The sequence below is a fragment of the Epinephelus lanceolatus genome, chromosome 11 (assembly GCF_041903045.1).
Source record: "Epinephelus lanceolatus isolate andai-2023 chromosome 11, ASM4190304v1, whole genome shotgun sequence".
Classification (NCBI taxonomy): Eukaryota; Metazoa; Chordata; class Actinopteri; order Perciformes; family Serranidae; genus Epinephelus; species Epinephelus lanceolatus.
In genome coordinates, this window is record NC_135744.1 from 40,743,663 (window position 1) to 40,767,424 (window position 23,762).

At 35.5% G+C, this 23,762-nt stretch overlaps 1 protein-coding gene across 3 annotated transcripts in view; it reads left to right on the forward strand.

Annotated features, from left to right (window-relative positions):
- LOC117268507 (rho GTPase-activating protein 7) overlaps positions 1–23,762 on the forward strand; it is a 187,480-nt gene that overhangs the window by 153,693 nt on the left and 10,025 nt on the right. For 2 of the 3 annotated variants that reach the window (XM_033645035.2, XM_033645053.2), the window contains exons 9-15: positions 367–543; positions 5,297–5,456; positions 5,637–5,835; positions 6,734–6,947; positions 10,476–10,590; positions 10,678–10,914; positions 23,278–23,495. In XM_033645035.2, coding sequence (XP_033500926.1) covers positions 367–543; positions 5,297–5,456; positions 5,637–5,835; positions 6,734–6,947; positions 10,476–10,590; positions 10,678–10,914; positions 23,278–23,495 — 1,320 coding nt within the window. The remainder of the gene's footprint in view (positions 1–366; positions 544–5,296; positions 5,457–5,636; positions 5,836–6,733; positions 6,948–10,475; positions 10,591–10,677; positions 10,915–23,277; positions 23,496–23,762) is intronic. The other variant, XM_033645044.2, reaches the window with a different exon arrangement.

Here is a 23,762-nt window from a genome sequence, read left to right on the forward strand (position 1 = left end):
TAGCGTGGTTCCATGCAGTACTTTAATCTCTTTTGTGCATAAGGGAAGGTAATAGAGTATCTACAAAGATCATAAGCTGCAGTATACTTTTTTTGTCCAGTTTGTCTGTCCCAACAAACACGAGGGCTCTGCTGTCAGAACTGAGACAACAAAAATCATTTTCATGATTTCAAAGCTTAATATTTTCTGTAATAAGATCGAAGTAAAAACTTTTTTTCAAAAATGTGTGTCGACTCTAGGAGATAATTGGTTCCCATTTCTCTTGATTGTGGTATGTTTAAAACTGGCATTTACATGACCGTGTGTGTTTGTGCATGTTTGTGTCTATGTGGGTGTACTTATCTGCTCTCACTGCTGTGTGTCCAGCAGAGTGAGCCAGCAGCTGCAGTGGTCCAGCGAGCAGAGTCTGCCCTCACTGCCCTCCAGTCCAGGAGTGGAAAACCAGTCTGTGTCCCAGTTCCTCCTGCTGCAGAAACTCTCCCTGCTCAAACTCACTGCTCTGATGGACAAATACTCTCCATCCAGTAAGCAGGGCTGGAACTGGTAAGAAGTGTGAAAGGACCTTTTTGGGTGGGGGGGTTGATTTCATGCTTGAAAGTAAATGTGCAGGTTGAGCAGAGGTTGAGGACGGAGCCAGCAGAGGTGCGGGAAGGTGAGAAACAAAACTCTGTACTCCTGGATTCTTTGCACCTGCACACCTGCGTGGAGAAACTTCTTCAAGGAAACTGTAGAAAGGCAGGCAGGTGGGCGGGCGGAGGGTAAATATTTTAGGCAGTCGATTTAGAAAATTCATTCATTATTCATGGCTTGGGTGCAACCTTGCCTCAGCTTTAAAAAAAAACAATAGCAACATGCTTCAAGAGGAATAAACTTCTTTCCCAAAAAAACCCATAGGACTGCATGTGCTTCACCTCGTGTCTGTGTTCTGGGGAAATCACAGCAAGGTTTGGTTCTGTCATCCTTTCCTGCTCGCTGGTTAACTGCTCAGGCGTTGTAGGTTATTTTGGATGGCGTTCTTTTTCCTCAGTGGGTCACACTGTGTCTCTGTCCTCTTGTCTTTCTCTGGCTTTATCTCTGTATTTACATTTATTTCTCACTCCCTGAGCAAATACCTCGTAGATCACAATGTGTAGAAGGTGGTTGAGGTCAAGACAAAAAGACAGCGATGTCCCGGCACAGAAAAACATTCAGAATTTGTTTGAAAATGGGTTGTTTTGCACAAGTTTTGCAAGATTTAGGACAGAAACTGAGGCCTGTGCCTTTTAATAAGGACTTTGCAGACTGTTGAGCTCAAACGTTTGTCTCGTTAAAAACGTAGGATGTTTTCGCTGCACTTTTTATTGACATATATGGATTTAATGAGATCAGCCTCCTACACTATTTTTTTGGAATAAGCCCTCGTGCAAAATCGAGACAAATTCATTTTTAAGAAAAATAAAACACTCAGATATTCTGCTTGTTTACTCAGTTGAACATTTGTATTTTCTAATGTGTTCTGAGTAAAAACATGACCTGCTTGTTTAATGCTTTGGTAGAAAACCAATTAGATTTTTGCCGGGGCTGTTATGCTCAATGAGATAAGGCTGGATGTGGGAACTGAGCACCGAACAAAAAAAAACCTCCTGAAATTACTCCTCACAGATATTCGTCTTTAATTTTCAGGATCAAACATGTGTTCAGGGGGGAGATTCAGGAAAAAACAGCCGCTCTGTGACAGCAGGTTGAAAAGCATCAGCGAGGCTTCCTGTAGTTCAGGTGTGCTGTGTTTTAGCATTTCAAACTGCTCCGTTTTACGGAGGATAAACTTTAATAAATCACATGAATAGGAGGGAAGCTTAAGAGAAATCATGTCAGAGCTGACCTCCACAGGAAAAAGGAAGAAAACATCAAGTTAACATTTTGTTCAACATTAGCAGGAGTTTTAAATGAGCACAGACTCTGATGTGCAAATGACTTGTTCTTACACAAATGATGTGAAAATCATGTTTCTCCACCTCAAACTGGATTAAGTAACAATAATACATCTTAGACACAGCATCATTTTATTAGTCTCACAAACTATGGTTGAGCTCAGGCAAGTCATAGAGGCTCTAACTTTGTTTAGAGTTCTGGTAGTTTTAAGGCTGGTTTGGGAAAGTCATTAGTTGTGGTTTAATGTCATTGATTATACTTTTAAAGATCATCGACAAACAAGGTCAAAGTTTAAACTAATGTCTCCCTAAGGAAACTGACAGAGTCTGACAAGGAGACTAATACCACTTTCATAAATGTCCATTAAATATAAGGCTACAGCTACCTCGAAAGCCCACTAATTCACACATTATATATTGTTTGTTTAGGGTTTACTCCTGTGAAAACTATTTTACAGGGGTGGATGTCTGTGCCGAACATTTGTCTGACAACTGCACAAAGCTGACAAGTAATTCAACACATTTAATGTAAATAGTGAGCTTTAGAGGAGCCGGTAGTAAGATTTTGTCTCTTTTTGACAGAGCCAGTTGAGCTGTTTCCCTGTTTTCAGTATTTTTGTGCTAAGCTAAGCTTAACTGGCTGATACCTGTGGCCTTGAGCCAGAGATATACTTACTTTTAACTACGTATTTGCGTGTGCATGATGGCTGCTTCATGTATCCTTCGTTCGTTTGGAGCGTTGGTTGTGCATGTCCTCAGAAATTAACGCTATGTGTCTGCAAGATGTAATACACACATCAACAGTATGGGCAGTATAGTGATGTGACACAGTCAGGAATCAGTGGGCAGGTCAGCAGCGCCAACAGTGGAATAAGTTTTAATGACAAGCTAAAAGACCAAGTACGCAATTACTCACATCTGTGAGATGTGTCATTGCCGTTGCACAGTGAAAAATATGCTTGATTTAGGGGTCTTACACATCAACTTTTCCTGCCGTAATCTCAGAATTAACAATTTAGTAACCTGCTTGAGTGTGACCCTGTGTACTGTTAACATCATGCAAATTTGGAGGATCTATCTCACACAGGCTCCGCCCCTTTACAGGACTCATTGGGTAATAGTCTCCTTCGATCACAAGCACGCATTCGCCCACTGAAATTTGCGGAAAACATAGCGGGCCAATCAGGACCTGCCTACCCCTATACATGCTCACAGTATATGAGGAGGCATGTGACATTGTTTGCCATCCTACATCCTCCTCAGCAAACAGCATTGGAGTGACAGGGCCCTTAGGTATGCTCAAGGAAAATTAAAAAGAAGGAAAGGTCATGACGTCAGTGACAGCGTTCAAATGGAGCCAGAGTTTGGTGCCACTTCTGTTGGAGATAATGGGGTGGGCATGGCACTATACTAATATGGTGTTTCACCTTTGACTGAAATCTTCTAACGTATTCTAACACCAGATTAAAAACACACATTACATAATGTCGACTGATGTTTTTTATCTAATTGTGTGTTTCCTTGTTATTGGTCTCCAGACAGATCATGGGTCTGTCCGTCAGCTGCATATAACTTATCTCAAGCCCTGGTTTGCTCCAAGAAAGCTAACGCTACCTGCAGGTAGTATTGTAGGCTTCATGTACTTGATTATCAAAAACTAACCAACCTTCAAATAGTTAATGATGTTTAACAATATTCTGGAGGGCTAGCTATTGTGGACAGGGGCTTAAGTTAGATCTGTGATCTGTTTGTAGATCAGTGACATGGAAGATAAACGTGCACAGTCAGATTAAAAACATGAGTCGACATCACGTGATGTGTGTTTTTTAATCTGTTGGAAGAATTTTTCAAAGTTGAAACAACAAAGATATGATGGGTTTTAGTGTGATGTGCTGTGCCGGCTCCGTTGACTCCAACAGAACTGACGCCAAACACTGGCTCCAATGCAGAAACAAAGTTTTTGCATCAAGCACTGTTACTGATGTCATGTCCTTTTCTTCTTTTGTAATTTCATTGGGTTTGCGCTGCCTTTCCTAATTGAACTAGGATTACAATATGTAACCTTCATTGTATACAGTCTGAGTTCTGTGGTGTGCCCTCCAGTGGAATTCACCATTAACATGTCTAGTGCATTGGCAAGTATGTGAACGATTCCATTCATGTCACAGCTGGTTGTCTACGCAAACGTCTTCTTATAAGTAAATTGCCAGAAAGCATATCTCCAAAACATGAGCTATTGAAACATGGCTAACCAAGATTTGTGCTGCAACACGTGATGTCTGTCCATGTAGAAATGGAGCTGGGCCTGAATCAGTTAAATCAAAAGACGGAATAAAACTCACACACACATGCATACACAGTGAGTAAAATCTGTAAACTCTGTTACTACAGCACCATTAGGCCAAATGCTCCAACTAAAAAAAAAAAAATCTCTTCAGCCTTCAACGATTAGTTCAAGTCTTGTCATTTCAATGATTTTATCACTGATGCCAAAACGAGTACTAGATGATTAAAAAAATACATCAATTAACTGCTGATTTGGACAGTCGATACTCTGAGGCACTTTCCTCAAAATAGCCAGTTTGTCTCAGAGAGCCGCTGTTAGATGTGGGAAAAAACAGAGCGATGGAAAGAGCGCTGAGAAGCATTCAGAGTGCATATGTGATACCATTTTCTTTTTGTGACTCTTTGCTTTACTGAGAGCTTCATGTCCAGCATGTGTTTTTATACCAAGTAGAGAAGAGGTTTCATTAATGATTGTTTGAGTGCTTTGGATGTGTCCTTTTTAAACATTACTATTACAAGAGCACAGTTTTATCCAGAGTGCACTCAGGCCTACAATTTTCAGAGTTGGAGGCTAAATAAATTGTAGCTTTCTATGAGGTTTTCAATGAAATAAAAATAAAGTTCAGTCCAGATTTTGGGTCTCCTGCATCTGGAACAACAATATTGCCCCATCAAAAACAAAAGACAAAATCAGGTGCTGGTATAAAAGGATAAATGTCACTAAAATCAGTTCAGATACATGAATACACTCAACACAGTTCAATCTCTTTGATCAGTGTCCATGGCTTCTCAATGTCTGCATGGGTTTTTTTTCTGCAGAGCTGATTTGAATGGCACGCACATTTTAGAGATCACTAGGGACTTATGTAATCAAAAACTGTTTATTTGGCTCTTCCTTCAAAAGGAAATGCTTCCAACAGCAGCCAAGTTGAGCATTTTTTTCACACTTGAATGGTTGAGATTACATATTCCCAGAACATTTGCAAAACAATTTTTGATAACTTTTCAACACTTTTCCCTCGGCACTGCTCCATGCTGTTTGATTGCTTCCGAAAAAATGGCAGACCGCAGGATCTAATGGACATCTCCATCTCCTGCAGGACTGTTCCTAAACCTCTGAGGAAGACCAAGGTGACGGAGATGAAAGGCCGGCGGGTATTTGGAGTTCCTCTGCTCCTTAGTGTCCAGCAGACAGGAGAGCCGCTTCCGCCCAGCATCCTCAGAGCACTGGTCTACCTGAGGACAGAGTGTTTGGACCAGGTAAAGACCGCAAGAGGCCTGTGGTGATTTTAGGGGGGTGTTGGACATGACAAGATACAGAGTAACTTTCTAATGAATTCATTTTTAGGCGGTGACATCCAGTCCAAAAAGTTAGAGAATGTGAAGACCATTTTTATGATAATACATTTCTGTTTCATTTTGTGTTGTGTTCTCTCGCAGGTGGGTCTCTTCCGGAAATCAGGGGTGAAATCTCGCATCCAGTACCTCCGCGAGATGGTGGAGTCTGACCCAGATGGCGTTTCGTATGACAGTCAGTCTGCATACGACGTGGCCGACATGGTGAAGCAGTACTTCAGAGACCTGCCGGAGCCCATCTTCACCAGCAAACTCTGCGAGTCCTTCCTCCACATTTACCAATGTGAGCACTTACTTTTGTTATCATGTGACTAGCATTGAGAAGTTAGCATTTCTACTTGAGTAAATTTATCTGCTCATTTTCACCACTAATCAATTAATCATATAGTCTATTAAGTATCCAAAAAATGTTATAAAAAATGAAATCACAAGTTCCCATAACCCAAAATGACGTCTTCTGCTTATTCTGTCCAACCAACAGTCCATTCTGACAGACATTTTAATTTACTATCATGAATGACAAAGAATAGCATCAAGTTCTCACATTTAAGACGCTGAAACCAACAAATTTGACACTTTTGCTTGAAAAATGACTGAAATGCTTTGTCGACTATCAAAGTAGTTGAGTAGTAGTAGATTTATCATTGCAGCTCTAATGCTAACATGCTAAGATGTAGCTATTAGTTGCTAAATACTAGCATGTAGTCATGTTTGTCTGTTAACATGTTAGCATGCTATGCTGATACAGCTAACATGTATTACCAGCTAAAATGCTAAACATTTCTGTACATAGTAAACAATAGCATGTTAGCACTCTAAGGTGCATTCTGACAGTATGTGAGGAAATTAATCACCATTAGCATGAATGTGACTGTTGTGAAGCTAGCTAGCAATGTACACACCATCCTGAAAATGACCCAAGTTCTCAATTTCTTTGGCCCCACTTATTTCTGTATGTTTGTTTCTGTGTGTAAATTGAAGTCATAAAACTTACGAATAAACCCCCATTTTTCCCTCACGTTAAACAACACAAATCTATGTCTTTATATGCAGACATCTAAAATTATCTTTGCATTCAATCTGAACACCAAGTCAATGAATTTGCTTCATTTTCTTGTCCAAGTTCAAAACCAAGCAAACGGCATAACTCAAATAGTAACATTTCAGCTCTCTGCTTGCAGATTTTCCCAAGGATCAGCAGCTGGTTGCAGCTCAGGCGGCCATCTTGTTGCTTCCTGATGAGAACAGGATGGCGCTGCAAACACTGCTGTTCTTCCTGCGGGACGTGGTGGCCTGCGTGGACGAGAACCAAATGACTCCAACCAACATTGCAGTCTGCCTGGCACCGTCGCTTTTCCACCTCAACACCCTGAAGAGAGACGCCAATGCAACCAGGTGAGCTGAGACCACAGATGCTTACTGAAATATTGTGAGGGAAGCATCAGTTATTTATTCAGTCTTCTTTCTTTCTTAGATAAACTGAGGTGACATCTTTCAAACGAAGGATTTTTTCTTTCGGCACACACCATCTCAGTAAGAGCGCATGTGGTGTCTGACGCACATTGTCACAGTTACATAAGTCTTAACAGCAGCACCATTACATAAGGTCTCTGATGTTAGGTGTGGAGTCCACTCGGCATCTCTCTTTAATTAGATTTTGTACCATAAGAACATGAAGATCATAACAATTTAAATATTTTCCAAATAGCTGGCTCATTAACTGCAGGTTGGTAACATGATATTTCATCTGGAGTTTATTTTCTGACAACGTGCTGTGCTTTTCATTTCATTTTTGGATGTTGTCTTTGAACACATCACAAAGGACAGTTTGGACAAATAATAAAACTGACACAGTGCAGTTTAGGAGTTCATTTTTACAACGTACTGAGATGAATTCAGACCAACAACTGGCCGCAGGATGAGATACCAATCTAAAAACATAAAGTAAAATAAAGATGACAGACTTTTTACTGTAGTTATCAAGCTAAAACATGCAAAACCACTGTTATAATGCTTTGAAGGAAAATTTATTTTGTTACAACTGGGTCTAGGTTCTTCAGTTTTAGTAGTTTAGTAGTTCAGGTAGCCATCATTCCTATCAGTTATTATAATAGTTTACTCACTGAGTTAATTAGACAGCAGACGATTGAACAGGATATCACTGAATTCTGTGCAAAGATAAAGCTGAAAGAAATATCAAACACTGTCTCATTTTGTTAACTGCTTTATACTTGGCTTTGGCTCCAGGCTGCGACTTTTAAACCTCAGCCTCTGATTTAGCTCCAGATCCTGACTTTACCTTTGATTTACGCGTGCATGTGTGTCTGAATGTGTGTGTTAGCTGTAACCCGAGGCAGGCTGCCATTTAGGTGCCATAGAAACATGTGTTTCTTCCTCCTTTTGTTGCTTCAATAGATGTCATGTTTCCAGAGTTCTCAGTTCTCACACAGATGACATCGCCTCTGGATCAGATCCAGCTGTTACACTCACACTTTCTCTGTGTAATGAAAAGCTGTCAGCACAGTTTACACAGGGAGCACATTACATAACCTCCATCAATTTTCATCTGGCCTCGACTTCACTCCCTGATATGAAAGATATTTTTTGTCTGCTTCTTTAGCTGAGGATCCTGCTGGGCTGGGAGTTAGAAACGGGAAGGAAAACAGAGAGGGGTGGCACAGAGAGAGGAGTGATAGGGGTGATAGCACGAGGGGACAGAGTGAGACAGTTGAGAACGATAATGGCTATACAGTTGATGATGTATTATTAGGGTGTGAACTTAATTATTAGGAGACACTCGGTCCCATCAGTGTCTGCAGACCATTTATCTGAGCTCATACTGCAGATGCACATTCACTGTATGTTTTGCATGAGTCGGGGGGGACGGGGGGTTCTCATATCACGGCAGTGGTTACAGTTGTGATGGCATAAGGATTTCATGGTTCAATAATTGTCGCAGAGAATTTCACAGTTTAGAAGCAGAAGATACATTTTATTAATCTGCAAAGGGAAACTCAATTTTTTTTTTCACTCTGTTGTCATATACATACACACGGGGCTTAAATACACACATGCACAAACAGGACCTGTACATGCAGAGTTGTCAGAGCAACGGGGCTGCCCTGTACAGGCGCCCTGTGCAGTTGGGGATTTGGCGCCTTGCTTCTAGTCCATGCTCCATATTTGGTCTGGATGGGGACTTGAGCCAGCATCCCTCTGGTTCCCAACCCAGGTCTCTATTTTCAGTTGAACAAACACTTAATTATAATTAATGTTTGGGACTATTTTCAGTGGCGGAATAATCCACATTTTGTTTACTTGTGAGTATTTGGGACAGCAGGATGGTGTATGTGGGTTTGAGTCTAAATAAACTACAGTGTGCATGTTCGTTATAATGAAGGAACACGTCAGCCGGCTCATTGATGTGCTCTTTGTAATTTTTGGAGAACAATAGAGTTCTATGGCACAGAAGAATAAGATATATCAGGCAGTATTTGTGAAGAGATACCAAGCGGCAGCATCCTCAAGGCTGAAAAATGAAGCCAACACAGAAATGCCAAGAATGAAGTTCCTTGAATGGCCACTTGAGTCTGGCTTCAGTGAGTCCCCATAGACCTCCATGTTAAAATGCCTCACTTTACAGCAGAAATAAACATGTTTACAGCCTGGATGGTGGCGGCCAGAATGCCAGACATGAGGCTTAAAAACAGGAGTCCATAGACTAATGAGTGACATCATGCTGACTACGTCTGTTGTCTTTGTGCAGTCCGTAGTAGATACGATGAGCGTTGGTTCAATCTCTCCTTCTTCCCCTCCTCTCTCCCTCTTTAACCTTTTGTTTCTTCTCTCTCTACATATTTTGTCATTCATCTTATTTTCTTCAACCCTCATCTTCTGCTGTTTTATCTGTGATCCTTCTTTTCTCCCTCCACCCTCACATCGTCTCTGTCGTCCACATTTCTCTTTCATTCTGCTCATCTTCCTCCCCTGATATCCCCCTCATATCTCCTCCTCCTCTTTGTTTTCTCTTCTCAGTCTTGTAATCATTCTCCTTTCACTATCTCCTCTTCCTCCTGTATCTTCCTCCCTTCCTTTCATCTCCACCTCTTCCTTTTTCCATTTTGGCTCTTTTCCTCCCTTCAGGCTGACTGGACAGTAGATGGAAATGACATAACGGCACAATCAGCACTTTGTGCCTCCCGTCTCCTGGAAGCCAAAGTCCCGGCCTGTCAGAAATCATGTCACACTTTGTGGTGGGAACAATAACTCGGAAAATTGACTGCTGCTCGCAGCTGTTCTCCCACAGATCTATAAAATCTCATCTCGACGTCTTTGTGCTCATGTGTCTGCCTGACAGAACTCACCACTCCCACTGAGATATATATACTTTTTTTATGCTCTGGTCCAACCAGCTTGGTTTGTTTTAAGTGTCGGTATCTAATTTCCCCATTTTGCAGCGCTGAAAAGAGTCTGTGTTTGGTGTGACAAAATGCTCGTCTCTCTAACTTTTCCTTAGTCACCAGAAACTAAAAAACACATAAAGGCAAAACTTTGTGCCAAATAAAATCGAGGACAACAACTTCCTGTAGTGAAAGCTTTCCAAAATAACCTGGATCTGTCAGCTGCCATAATGGTGACGCAGTACTGCTGATTCCTGTCTGCTGCCTATGAAGACTGATCAGCCGACTGGCACATACTCTACCTGCAGTGTGAAGCTGCCATCACTGCTGTGACTCCGACATGTCACATGTTTCACACCCTCTTCTCATTTCCTGTCAGTGAACGCAAAACTGTAAAAAGAAAAAAAGCTGCAGCTGTCGTTCCTCCTTATGTGATGCTCTCACTGACATGTCAGTGCATGGTCCCTTACTGGTGATGCTTCAGTGTCAAGTGACCTTGACCTTGTTCCTGTTGTTGCTGCAGGTCCAGTCATAGGAAGTACAGCCTGGGTCGCCCAGACCAGCGGGACCTGAGTGAGAACCTGGCTGCCACCCAGGGCCTGGCCAACATGATCACCGAGGCCCAGAGACTCTTCCAGGTACGGACCCTGACAACCAATCACTTTTGAAGCTTAAGAGGCAGGATTAACAAAACGATGTTACAAATGACAAAATCCTCTTTGTAGCTTCCAGAGTTTTGGCCCGGTCAGCATTTGAGTGCAGCAGGCCCCACTGAAGACTCCCTGTCTGAGGAGGGAGGAGGCCCGGCATCCTCCAGTCAGAGTGGAGGTGAGGAGGAGTTGGAGGAGAGAAGGAGGAAGCTGCAGCTGAGCACCCAGCACCTCCTGAAGGAGGCCAGAGAAAAGAGCCGAGGCTGGGAGAGCCACTCAGCTCCAGAGCATGTGGAGCTGGCCTACAAGAAGGTAAACAGAGGGAGGAAAGAGGGAGACCTAACAAACAGATGTTTCAGTCCAGAACTACACATTCATTTCAGAGTGTCCGTCATAAAAAAGGATGTTTATAGTATGAAAAGTTACTAAATCAAATCAGCAACACTTAGGGCCCTTAGCTATACTGTAGCTTTATGTTTTTTTATGGCAGACTTTATAATAATGTTTTTTTAATGATTTCTTAAAGAAATCATTAAAAATATCAATACTATGACTTTTATATGCCTTCCTAAACATACCACACTATGACTTTTTCTATGACATTTTAAGATATGAAATACTATGACTTTATATCATTTTTATGGCAAACTATACTGTAATATGTTGTCATGATTTTACAGCTTACTACACTAATTTTTTATGATTTTTTTGAGACAAACTATGCTGTTTATTTTTATTTATTTTTATAATATGATTTTTTTTTTAAACACATATTACACTACTATGTTTGAATGATGTTTTAAGGCACACTATACTATGATGTTCTTTTTATGATTTTCATGACATATAATGTTTTTTTGTCATCATTTAAGACATACTATACCATGATTTTTTTATGACATTTTGGATGACATACTATACTATAACTTTTTTTCAAAGTTTTAGACGACATACTCTACTATGACTTTTTTTCATAGTTTTGGACGACATACTATACTATGACATTTTTTCAAAGTTTTAGACAACATACTATACTATGACATTTTTTCAAAGTTTTAGACAACATACTATACTATGACATTTTTTCAAAGTTTTAGACGACATACTATACTATGACATTTTTTCATGGTTTTGGACAACATACTATACTATGACTTTTTTCATGGTTTTGGACGACATACTATACTATGACTTTTTTCATGGTTTTTGACGACATACTATACTATGACTTTTTTTCAAAGTTTTGGACGACATACTATACTATGACATTTTTTCAAAGTTTTGGACGACATGCTATACTATGACTTTTTTTCATAGTTTTGGACGACATACTATACTATAACTTTTTTTCAAAGTTTTAGACGACATACTCTACTATGACTTTTTTTCATAGTTTTGGACGACATACTATACTATGACATTTTTTCAAAGTTTTAGACGACATACTATACTATGACATTTTTTCAAAGTTTTAGACGACATACTATACTATGACATTTTTTCATGGTTTTGGACGACATACTATACTATGACTTTTTTCATGGTTTTTGACGACATACTATACTATGACTTTTTTTCAAAGTTTTGGACGACATACTATACTATGACATTTTTTCAAAGTTTTGGACGACATACTATACTATGACTTTTTTCATGGTTTTTGACGACATACTATACTATGACATTTTTTCAAAGTTTTAGACGACATACTATACTATGACTTTTTTCATGGTTTTTGACGACATACTATACTATGACTTTTTTTCAAAGTTTTGGACAACATACTATACTATGACATTTTTTCAAAGTTTTAGAAGACATGCTATACTATGACTTTTTTTCAAAGTTTTGGACGACATACTATACTATGACATTTTTTCAAAGTTTTAGACGACATGCTATACTATGACTTTTTTTCATAGTTTTGGACGACATGCTATACTATGACTTTTTTTCATAGTTTTGGACGACATACTATACTATGACATTTTTTCAAAGTTTTGGACGACATGCTATACTATGACTTTTTTTCATAGTTTTGGACGACATACTATACTATGACTTGTTTTCAAAGTTTTGGACGACATGCTATAGTATGACATTTTTTCATGGTTTTGGACAACATACTATACTATGACTTTTTTCATGGTTTTGGACGACATACTATACTATGACTTTTTTTTATGACATTTTGGACGACATACTATACTATGACTTTTTTCATGGTTTTGGACGACATACTATAATATGACTTTTTTTATGACATTTTGGACGACATACTATACTATGACTTTTTTTCATAGTTTTGGACGACATACTTTTATGACATTTTTTCAAAGTTTAGGACGACATACTATACTGTGACTTTTTTTTATGACATTTTGGACGACATACTATACTATGACTTTTTTCCATAGTTTTGGACGACATACTATACTATGACTTTTTTTTTATGACATTTTGGACGACATACTATACTATGACTTTTTTCCATAGTTTTGGACGACATACTATACTATGACTTTTTTTCAAAGTTTTGGACGACATACTATACTATGACATTTTTTCAAAGTTTTGGACGACATGCTATAATATGACTTTTTTTCATAGTTTTGGACAACAGACTACACTATGATGTTTTTTATGACATTTAGGACGTAATACTAAACTATGACTTTTTTATAACATTTTGGACGACATACTACGCTATGAATTTTTATGACATTTTGGATGTCTTAATATACTAGAACTTTTTTTCATGGTTTTGGACGACATACTATACTATGACTTTTTTTTCATGGTTTTGGACGACATACTATACTATGACTTTTTTATGACATTTTGGACGACATACTATACTATGACTTTTTTCCATAGTTTTGGACGACATACTATACTATGACTTTTTTTCAAAGTTTTGGACGACATACTATACTATGACTTTTTTATGACATTTTGGACGACATACTATAATATGACTTTTTTTATGACATTTTGGACGACATACTATACTATGACTTTTTTCCATAGTTTTGGACGACATGCTATAATATGACTTTTTTTCATAGTTTTGGACGACATACTATACTATGACTTTTTTCCATAGTTTTGGACGACATACTATACTATGACTTTTTTTTATGACATTTTGGACGACATACTATACTATGACTTTTTTCCATAGTTTTGGACGACATACTATACTATGACTTTTTTTCAAAGTTTTGGACGACATGCTATAATATGACTTTTTTTCATAGTTTTGGACAACATACTATACTATGACTTTTTTTCAAAGTTTTGGACGACATGCTATACTATGACATTTTTTCAAAGTTTTGGACGACATGCTATACTATGACTTTTTTTCATAGTTTTGGACGACATACTATACTATGACATTTTTTCATGGTTTTGGACAACATACTATACTATGACTTTTTTCATGGTTTTTGACAACATACTATACTATGACTTTTTTCATGGTTTTTGACAACATACTATACTATGACTTTTTTTCAAAGTTTTGGACAACATACTATACTATGACATTTTTTCATAGTTTTAGACGACATGCTATACTATGACATTTTTTCAAAGTTTTGGACGACATGCTATAGTATGACTTTTTTTCATAGTTTTGGACGACATACTTTTATGACATTTTTTCAAAGTTTAGGACGACATACTATACTGTGACTTTTTTTTATGACATTTTGGACGACATACTATACTATGACTTTTTTCCATAGTTTTGGACGACATACTATACTATGACTTTTTTTTTATGACATTTTGGACGACATACTATACTATGACTTTTTTCCATAGTTTTGGACGACATACTATACTATGACTTTTTTTCAAAGTTTTGGACGACATACTATACTATGACATTTTTTCAAAGTTTTGGACGACATGCTATAATATGACTTTTTTTCATAGTTTTGGACAACAGACTACACTATGATGTTTTTTATGACATTTAGGACGTAATACTAAACTATGACTTTTTTATAACATTTTGGACGACATACTACGCTATGAATTTTTATGACATTTTGGATGTCTTAATATACTAGAACTTTTTTTCATGGTTTTGGATGACATACAACACTATAACGTTTTTTATGACATTTTGGACGACATACTATACTATGACTTTTTTTCATGGTTTTGGACGACATACTATACTATGACTTTTTTTTCATGGTTTTGGACGACATACTATACTATGACTTTTTTATGACATTTTGGACGACATACTATACTATGACTTTTTTCCATAGTTTTGGACGACATACTATACTATGACTTTTTTTCAAAGTTTTGGACGACATGCTATAATATGACTTTTTTTCATAGTTTTGGACGACATACTATACTATGACATTTTTTCAAAGTTTTGGACGACATGCTATACTATGACTTTTTTTCATAGTTTTGGACGACATACTATACTATGACATTTTTTCATGGTTTTGGACAACATACTATACTATGACTTTTTTCATGGTTTTTGACAACATACTATACTATGACTTTTTTCATGGTTTTTGACAACATACTATACTATGACTTTTTTTCAAAGTTTTGGACAACATACTATACTATGACATTTTTTCATAGTTTTAGACGACATGCTATACTATGACATTTTTTCAAAGTTTTGGACGACATGCTATACTATGACTTTTTTTCATAGTTTTGGACGACATACTATACTATGACTTTTTTTCAAAGTTTTGGACGACATGCTATAGTATGACTTTTTTTCATAGTTTTGGACGACATACTTTTATGACATTTTTTCAAAGTTTAGGACGACATACTATACTGTGACTTTTTTTTATGACATTTTGGACGACATACTATACTATGACTTTTTTCCATAGTTTTGGACGACATACTATACTATGACTTTTTTTTTATGACATTTTGGACGACATACTATACTATGACTTTTTTCCATAGTTTTGGACGACATACTATACTATGACTTTTTTTCAAAGTTTTGGACGACATGCTATACTATGACATTTTTTCAAAGTTTTGGACGACATGCTATAATATGACTTTTTTTCATAGTTTTGGACAACAGACTACACTATGATGTTTTTTATGACATTTAGGACGTAATACTAAACTATGACTTTTTTATAACATTTTGGACGACATACTACGCTATGAATTTTTATGACATTTTGGATGTCTTAATATACTAGAACTTTTTTTCATGGTTTTGGATGACATACAACACTATAACGTTTTTTATGACATTTTGGACGACATACTATACTATGACTTTTTTTCATGGTTTTGGACGACATACTATACTATGACTTTTTTTTCATGGTTTTGGACGACATACTATACTATGACTTTTTTATGACATTTTGGACGACATACTATACTATGACTTTTTTTTCATGGTTTTAGACGATATACTATACTATGACTTTTTTCATGGTTTTGGACGACATACTATACTATGATTTTTTTTTCATGGTTTTGGACGACATACTATACTATGACTTTTTTTTCATGGTTTTGGACGACATACTATACTATACTATGACTTTTTTATGACATTTTGGACGACATACTATACTATGACTTTTTTTTTTCATGGTTTTAGACGACATACTATACTATGACTTTTTTCATGGTTTTGGACGACATACTATACTATGATTTATTTTTCATGGTTTTGGACGACATACTATACTATGACTTTTTTTTTCATGGTTTTAGACGACATACTATACTATGACTTTTTTCATGGTTTTGGACGACATACTATACTATGATTTTTTTTTCATGGTTTTAGACAACATACTATACTATGACTTTTTTCATGGTTTTGGACGACATACTATACTATGATTTTTTTTTCATGGTTTTGGACGACATACTATGACTTTTTTTCATAGTTTTGGGCGACATACTATACTATGACTTTTTTCATGGTTTTGGACGACATACTATACTATGATTTTTTTTTCATGGTTTTGGACGACATACTATACTATGACTTTTTTTCAAAGTTTTGGACGACATGCTATAATATGACTTTTTTTCATAGTTTTGGACGACATACTATACTATGACTTTTTTTCAAAGTTTTGGACGACATGCTATACTATGACATTTTTTCAAAGTTTTGGACGACATGCTATACTATGACTTTTTTTCATAGTTTTGGACGACATACTATACTATGACATTTTTTCATGGTTTTGGACAACATACTATACTATGACTTTTTTCATGGTTTTTGACAACATACTATACTATGACTTTTTTCATGGTTTTTGACAACATACTATACTATGACTTTTTTTCAAAGTTTTGGACAACATACTATACTATGACATTTTTTCATAGTTTTAGACGACATGCTATACTATGACATTTTTTCAAAGTTTTGGACGACATGCTATACTATGACTTTTTTTCAAAGTTTTGGACGACATGCTATACTATGACATTTTTTCAAAGTTTTGGACGACATGCTTTACTATGACTTTTTTTCATAGTTTTGGACGACATACTATACTATGACATTTTTTCATGGTTTTGGACAACATACTATACTATGACTTTTTTCATGGTTTTTGACAACATACTATACTATGACTTTTTTCATGGTTTTTGACAACATACTATACTATGACTTTTTTTCAAAGTTTTGGACAACATACTATACTATGACATTTTTTCATAGTTTTAGACGACATGCTATACTATGACATTTTTTCAAAGTTTTGGACGACATGCTATACTATGACTTTTTTTCATAGTTTTGGACGACATACTATACTATGACTTTTTTTCAAAGTTTTGGACGACATGCTATAGTATGACTTTTTTTCATAGTTTTGGACGACATACTTTTATGACATTTTTTCAAAGTTTAGGACGACATACTATACTGTGACTTTTTTTTATGACATTTTGGACGACATACTATACTATGACTTTTTTCCATAGTTTTGGACGACATACTATACTATGACTTTTTTTTTATGACATTTTGGACGACATACTATACTATGACTTTTTTCCATAGTTTTGGACGACATACTATACTATGACTTTTTTTCAAAGTTTTGGACGACATGCTATACTATGACATTTTTTCAAAGTTTTGGACGACATGCTATAATATGACTTTTTTTCATAGTTTTGGACAACAGACTACACTATGATGTTTTTTATGACATTTAGGACGTAATACTAAACTATGACTTTTTTATAACATTTTGGACGACATACTACGCTATGAATTTTTATGACATTTTGGATGTCTTAATATACTAGAACTTTTTTTCATGGTTTTGGATGACATACAACACTATAACGTTTTTTATGACATTTTGGACGACATACTATACTATGACTTTTTTTCATGGTTTTGGACGACATACTATACTATGACTTTTTTTTCATGGTTTTGGACGACATACTATACTATGACTTTTTTATGACATTTTGGACGACATACTATACTATGACTTTTTTTTCATGGTTTTAGACGATATACTATACTATGACTTTTTTCATGGTTTTGGACGACATACTATACTATGATTTTTTTTTCATGGTTTTGGACGACATACTATACTATGACTTTTTTTTCATGGTTTTGGACGACATACTATACTATACTATGACTTTTTTATGACATTTTGGACGACATACTATACTATGACTTTTTTTTTCATGGTTTTAGACGACATACTATACTATGACTTTTTTCATGGTTTTGGACGACATACTATACTATGATTTATTTTTCATGGTTTTGGACGACATACTATACTATGACTTTTTTTTTCATGGTTTTAGACGACATACTATACTATGACTTTTTTCATGGTTTTGGACGACATACTATACTATGATTTTTTTTTCATGGTTTTAGACAACATACTATACTATGACTTTTTTCATGGTTTTGGACGACATACTATACTATGATTTTTTTTTCATGGTTTTGGACGACATACTATGACTTTTTTTCATAGTTTTGGGCGACATACTATACTATGACTTTTTTCATGGTTTTGGACGACATACTATACTATGATTTTTTTTTCATGGTTTTGGACGACATACTATACTATGACTTTTTTTCAAAGTTTTGGACGACATGCTATAATATGACTTTTTTTCATAGTTTTGGACGACATACTATACTATGACTTTTTTCAGAGTTTTGGACGACATGCTATACTATGACATTTTTTCAAAGTTTTGGACGACATGCTATACTATGACTTTTTTTCATAGTTTTGGACGACATACTATACTATGACATTTTTTCATGGTTTTGGACAACATACTATACTATGACTTTTTTCATGGTTTTTGACAACATACTATACTATGACTTTTTTTCAAAGTTTTGGACAACATACTATACTATGACATTTTTTCATAGTTTTAGACGACATGCTATACTATGACATTTTTTCAAAGTTTTGGACGACATGCTATACTATGACTTTTTTTCATAGTTTTGGACGACATACTATACTATGACTTTTTTTCAAAGTTTTGGACGACATGCTATAGTATGACTTTTTTTCATAGTTTTGGACGACATACTTTTATGACATTTTTTCAAAGTTTAGGACGACATACTATACTGTGACTTTTTTTTATGACATTTTGGACGACATACTATACTATGACTTTTTTCCATAGTTTTGGACGACATACTATACTATGACTTTTTTTTTATGACATTTTGGACGACATACTATACTATGACTTTTTTCCATAGTTTTGGACGACATACTATACTATGACTTTTTTTCAAAGTTTTGGACGACATGCTATACTATGACATTTTTTCAAAGTTTTGGACGACATGCTATAATATGACTTTTTTTCATAGTTTTGGACAACAGACTACACTATGATGTTTTTTATGACATTTAGGACGTAATACTAAACTATGACTTTTTTATAACATTTTGGACGACATACTACGCTATGAATTTTTATGACATTTTGGATGTCTTAATATACTAGAACTTTTTTTCATGGTTTTGGATGACATACAACACTATAACGTTTTTTATGACATTTTGGACGACATACTATACTATGACTTTTTTTCATGGTTTTGGACGACATACTATACTATGACTTTTTTTTCATGGTTTTGGACGACATACTATACTATGACTTTTTTATGACATTTTGGACGACATACTATACTATGACTTTTTTTTCATGGTTTTAGACGATATACTATACTATGACTTTTTTCATGGTTTTGGACGACATACTATACTATGATTTTTTTTTCATGGTTTTGGACGACATACTATACTATGACTTTTTTTTCATGGTTTTGGACGACATACTATACTATACTATGACTTTTTTATGACATTTTGGACGACATACTATACTATGACTTTTTTTTTTCATGGTTTTAGACGACATACTATACTATGACTTTTTTCATGGTTTTGGACGACATACTATACTATGATTTATTTTTCATGGTTTTGGACGACATACTATACTATGACTTTTTTTTTCATGGTTTTAGACGACATACTATACTATGACTTTTTTCATGGTTTTGGACGACATACTATACTATGATTTTTTTTTCATGGTTTTAGACAACATACTATACTATGACTTTTTTCATGGTTTTGGACGACATACTATACTATGATTTTTTTTTCATGGTTTTGGACGACATACTATGACTTTTTTTCATAGTTTTGGGCGACATACTATACTATGACTTTTTTCATGGTTTTGGACGACATACTATACTATGATTTTTTTTTCATGGTTTTGGACGACATACTATACTATGACTTTTTTCATGGTTTTTGACAACATACTATACTATGACTTTTTTTCATGGTTTTTGACAACATACTATACTATGACTTTTTTTCAAAGTTTTGGACAACATACTATACTATGACATTTTTTCATAGTTTTAGACGACATGCTATACTATGACATTTTTTCAAAGTTTTGGACGACATGCTATACTATGACTTTTTTTCATAGTTTTGGACGACATACTATACTATGACTTTTTTTCAAAGTTTTGGACGACATGCTATAGTATGACTTTTTTTCATAGTTTTGGACGACATACTTTTATGACATTTTTTCAAAGTTTAGGACGACATACTATACTGTGACTTTTTTTTATGACATTTTGGACGACATACTATACTATGACTTTTTTCCATAGTTTTGGACGACATACTATACTATGACTTTTTTTTTATGACATTTTGGACGACATACTATACTATGACTTTTTTCCATAGTTTTGGACGACATACTATACTATGACTTTTTTTCAAAGTTTTGGACGACATGCTATACTATGACATTTTTTCAAAGTTTTGGACGACATGCTATAATATGACTTTTTTTCATAGTTTTGGACAACAGACTACACTATGATGTTTTTTATGACATTTAGGACGTAATACTAAACTATGACTTTTTTATAACATTTTGGACGACATACTACGCTATGAATTTTTATGACATTTTGGATGTCTTAATATACTAGAACTTTTTTTCATGGTTTTGGATGACATACAACACTATAACGTTTTTTATGACATTTTGGACGACATACTATACTATGACTTTTTTTCATGGTTTTGGACGACATACTATACTATGACTTTTTTTTCATGGTTTTGGACGACATACTATACTATGACTTTTTTATGACATTTTGGACGACATACTATACTATGACTTTTTTTTCATGGTTTTAGACGATATACTATACTATGACTTTTTTCATGGTTTTGGACGACATACTATACTATGATTTTTTTTTCATGGTTTTGGACGACATACTATACTATGATTTATTTTTCATGGTTTTGGACGACATACTATACTATACTATGACTTTTTTATGACATTTTGGACGACATACTATACTATGACTTTTTTTTTTCATGGTTTTAGACGACATACTATACTATGACTTTTTTCATGGTTTTGGACGACATACTATACTATGATTTATTTTTCATGGTTTTGGACGACATACTATACTATGACTTTTTTTTTCATGGTTTTAGACGACATACTATACTATGACTTTTTTCATGGTTTTGGACGACATACTATACTATGATTTTTTTTTCATGGTTTTAGACAACATACTATACTATGACTTTTTTCATGGTTTTGGACGACATACTATACTATGATTTTTTTTTCATGGTTTTGGACGACATACTATGACTTTTTTTCATAGTTTTGGGCGACATACTATACTATGACTTTTTTCATGGTTTTGGACGACATACTATACTATGATTTTTTTTTCATGGTTTTGGACGACATACTATACTATGACTTTTTTTCATAGTTTTGGGCGACATACTATACTATGACTTTTTTCATGGTTTTGGACGACATACTATACTATGATTTTTTTTTCATGGTTTTGGACGACATACTATACTATGACTTTTTTTCATAGTTTTGGGCGACATACTATACTATGACTTTTTTCATGGTTTTGGACGACATACTATACTATGATTTTTTTTTCATGGTTTTGGACGACATACTATACTATGACTTTTTTTTCATGGTTTTGGACGACATACTATACTATACTATGACTTTTTTATGACATTTTGGACGACATACTATACTATGACTTTTTTTTTTCATGGTTTTAGACGACATACTATACTATGACTTTTTTCATGGTTTTGGACGACATACTATACTATGATTTATTTTTCATGGTTTTGGACGACATACTATACTATGACTTTTTTTTTCATGGTTTTAGACGACATACTATACTATGACTTTTTTCATAGTTTTGGACGACATACTATACTATGATTTTTTTTTCATGGTTTTAGACAACATACTATACTATGACTTTTTTCATGGTTTTGGACGACATACTATACTATGATTTTTTTTTCATGGTTTTGGACGACATACTATGACTTTTTTTCATAGTTTTGGGCGACATACTATACTATGACTTTTTTCATGGTTTTGGACGACATACTATACTATGATTTTTTTTTCATGGTTTTGGACGACATACTATACTATGACTTTTTTTCATAGTTTTGGGCGACATACTATACTATGACTTTTTTCATGGTTTTGGACGACATACTATATTGTGACTTTTTTTCATGGTTTTAGACGACATACTAAACTATGACTTTTTTCATGGTTTTAGACGACATACTAAACTATGACTTTTTTCATGGTTTTGGACGACATACTATACTATGACTTTTTTTCATAGTTTTGGACGACATACTATACTATGACTTTTTTATAACGTTTTGGACGACATACTATACTATGACGTTTTTTGACATTTCGGATGTCATACTTTACTATGACTTTTTAATGACATTTTGGATTTCTTTGAACTCATGACTGTTTTTATGTTGTTTTTTTTTAAGAAAAAGTCTTGCGTATTTTGAAATGACATTTTATTGACACATTATACAATGACATTATTTGACATTGTTCATGACATTTGTGTCGCACAGAATGAAGGAAATAAAAACTCAAACATGTAATCAGTGAATTTTAATGCTCTGTATGCAGTCGTGTCTTGGTGGCCTCACTGAGTTCTAATTGTCTTTCTCCACTTGTCTGTAGATGGACGATGGTTGCCCACTGTGGATGTGGCGCGGCTCTGTGGAAGTCGACGCCCCCCAGACGGAGCTGCTCCAACGGCTGCTGAGGGAGCAGGAGCTGTGGGAAAGAAATCTGCACAAGGCCGCTGTCATCCAGACCTTGTCCAAGGACACTGAAGTCTACCACTATCTCCTCCAGGGCCTGGGCTGCTGGCCCCCACAGGAGCATCTGCTGCTCAGGTAATGAGGCAAGGCGAACTGCAGGCTTCAAAGGCCTCTGAGTTTTAACCTGCTGAGCCCTACAGAGCAGGGAGGATGGAGGAGTCTAAGTCAGAAATACTCTAAAAGTGTCAGATTGATTTAAAGTTGGAGACAGCTGTGTGGTTTTTGGTGTCTATATGAGGTTTGAATTGGGCTGATGAAAACTTAATCCAACCCTGAAGTCAGATGAGACATGACAGTATCTGTGTCTGCAGCTGGATCACATCACACTGTGTACTTTTGTCA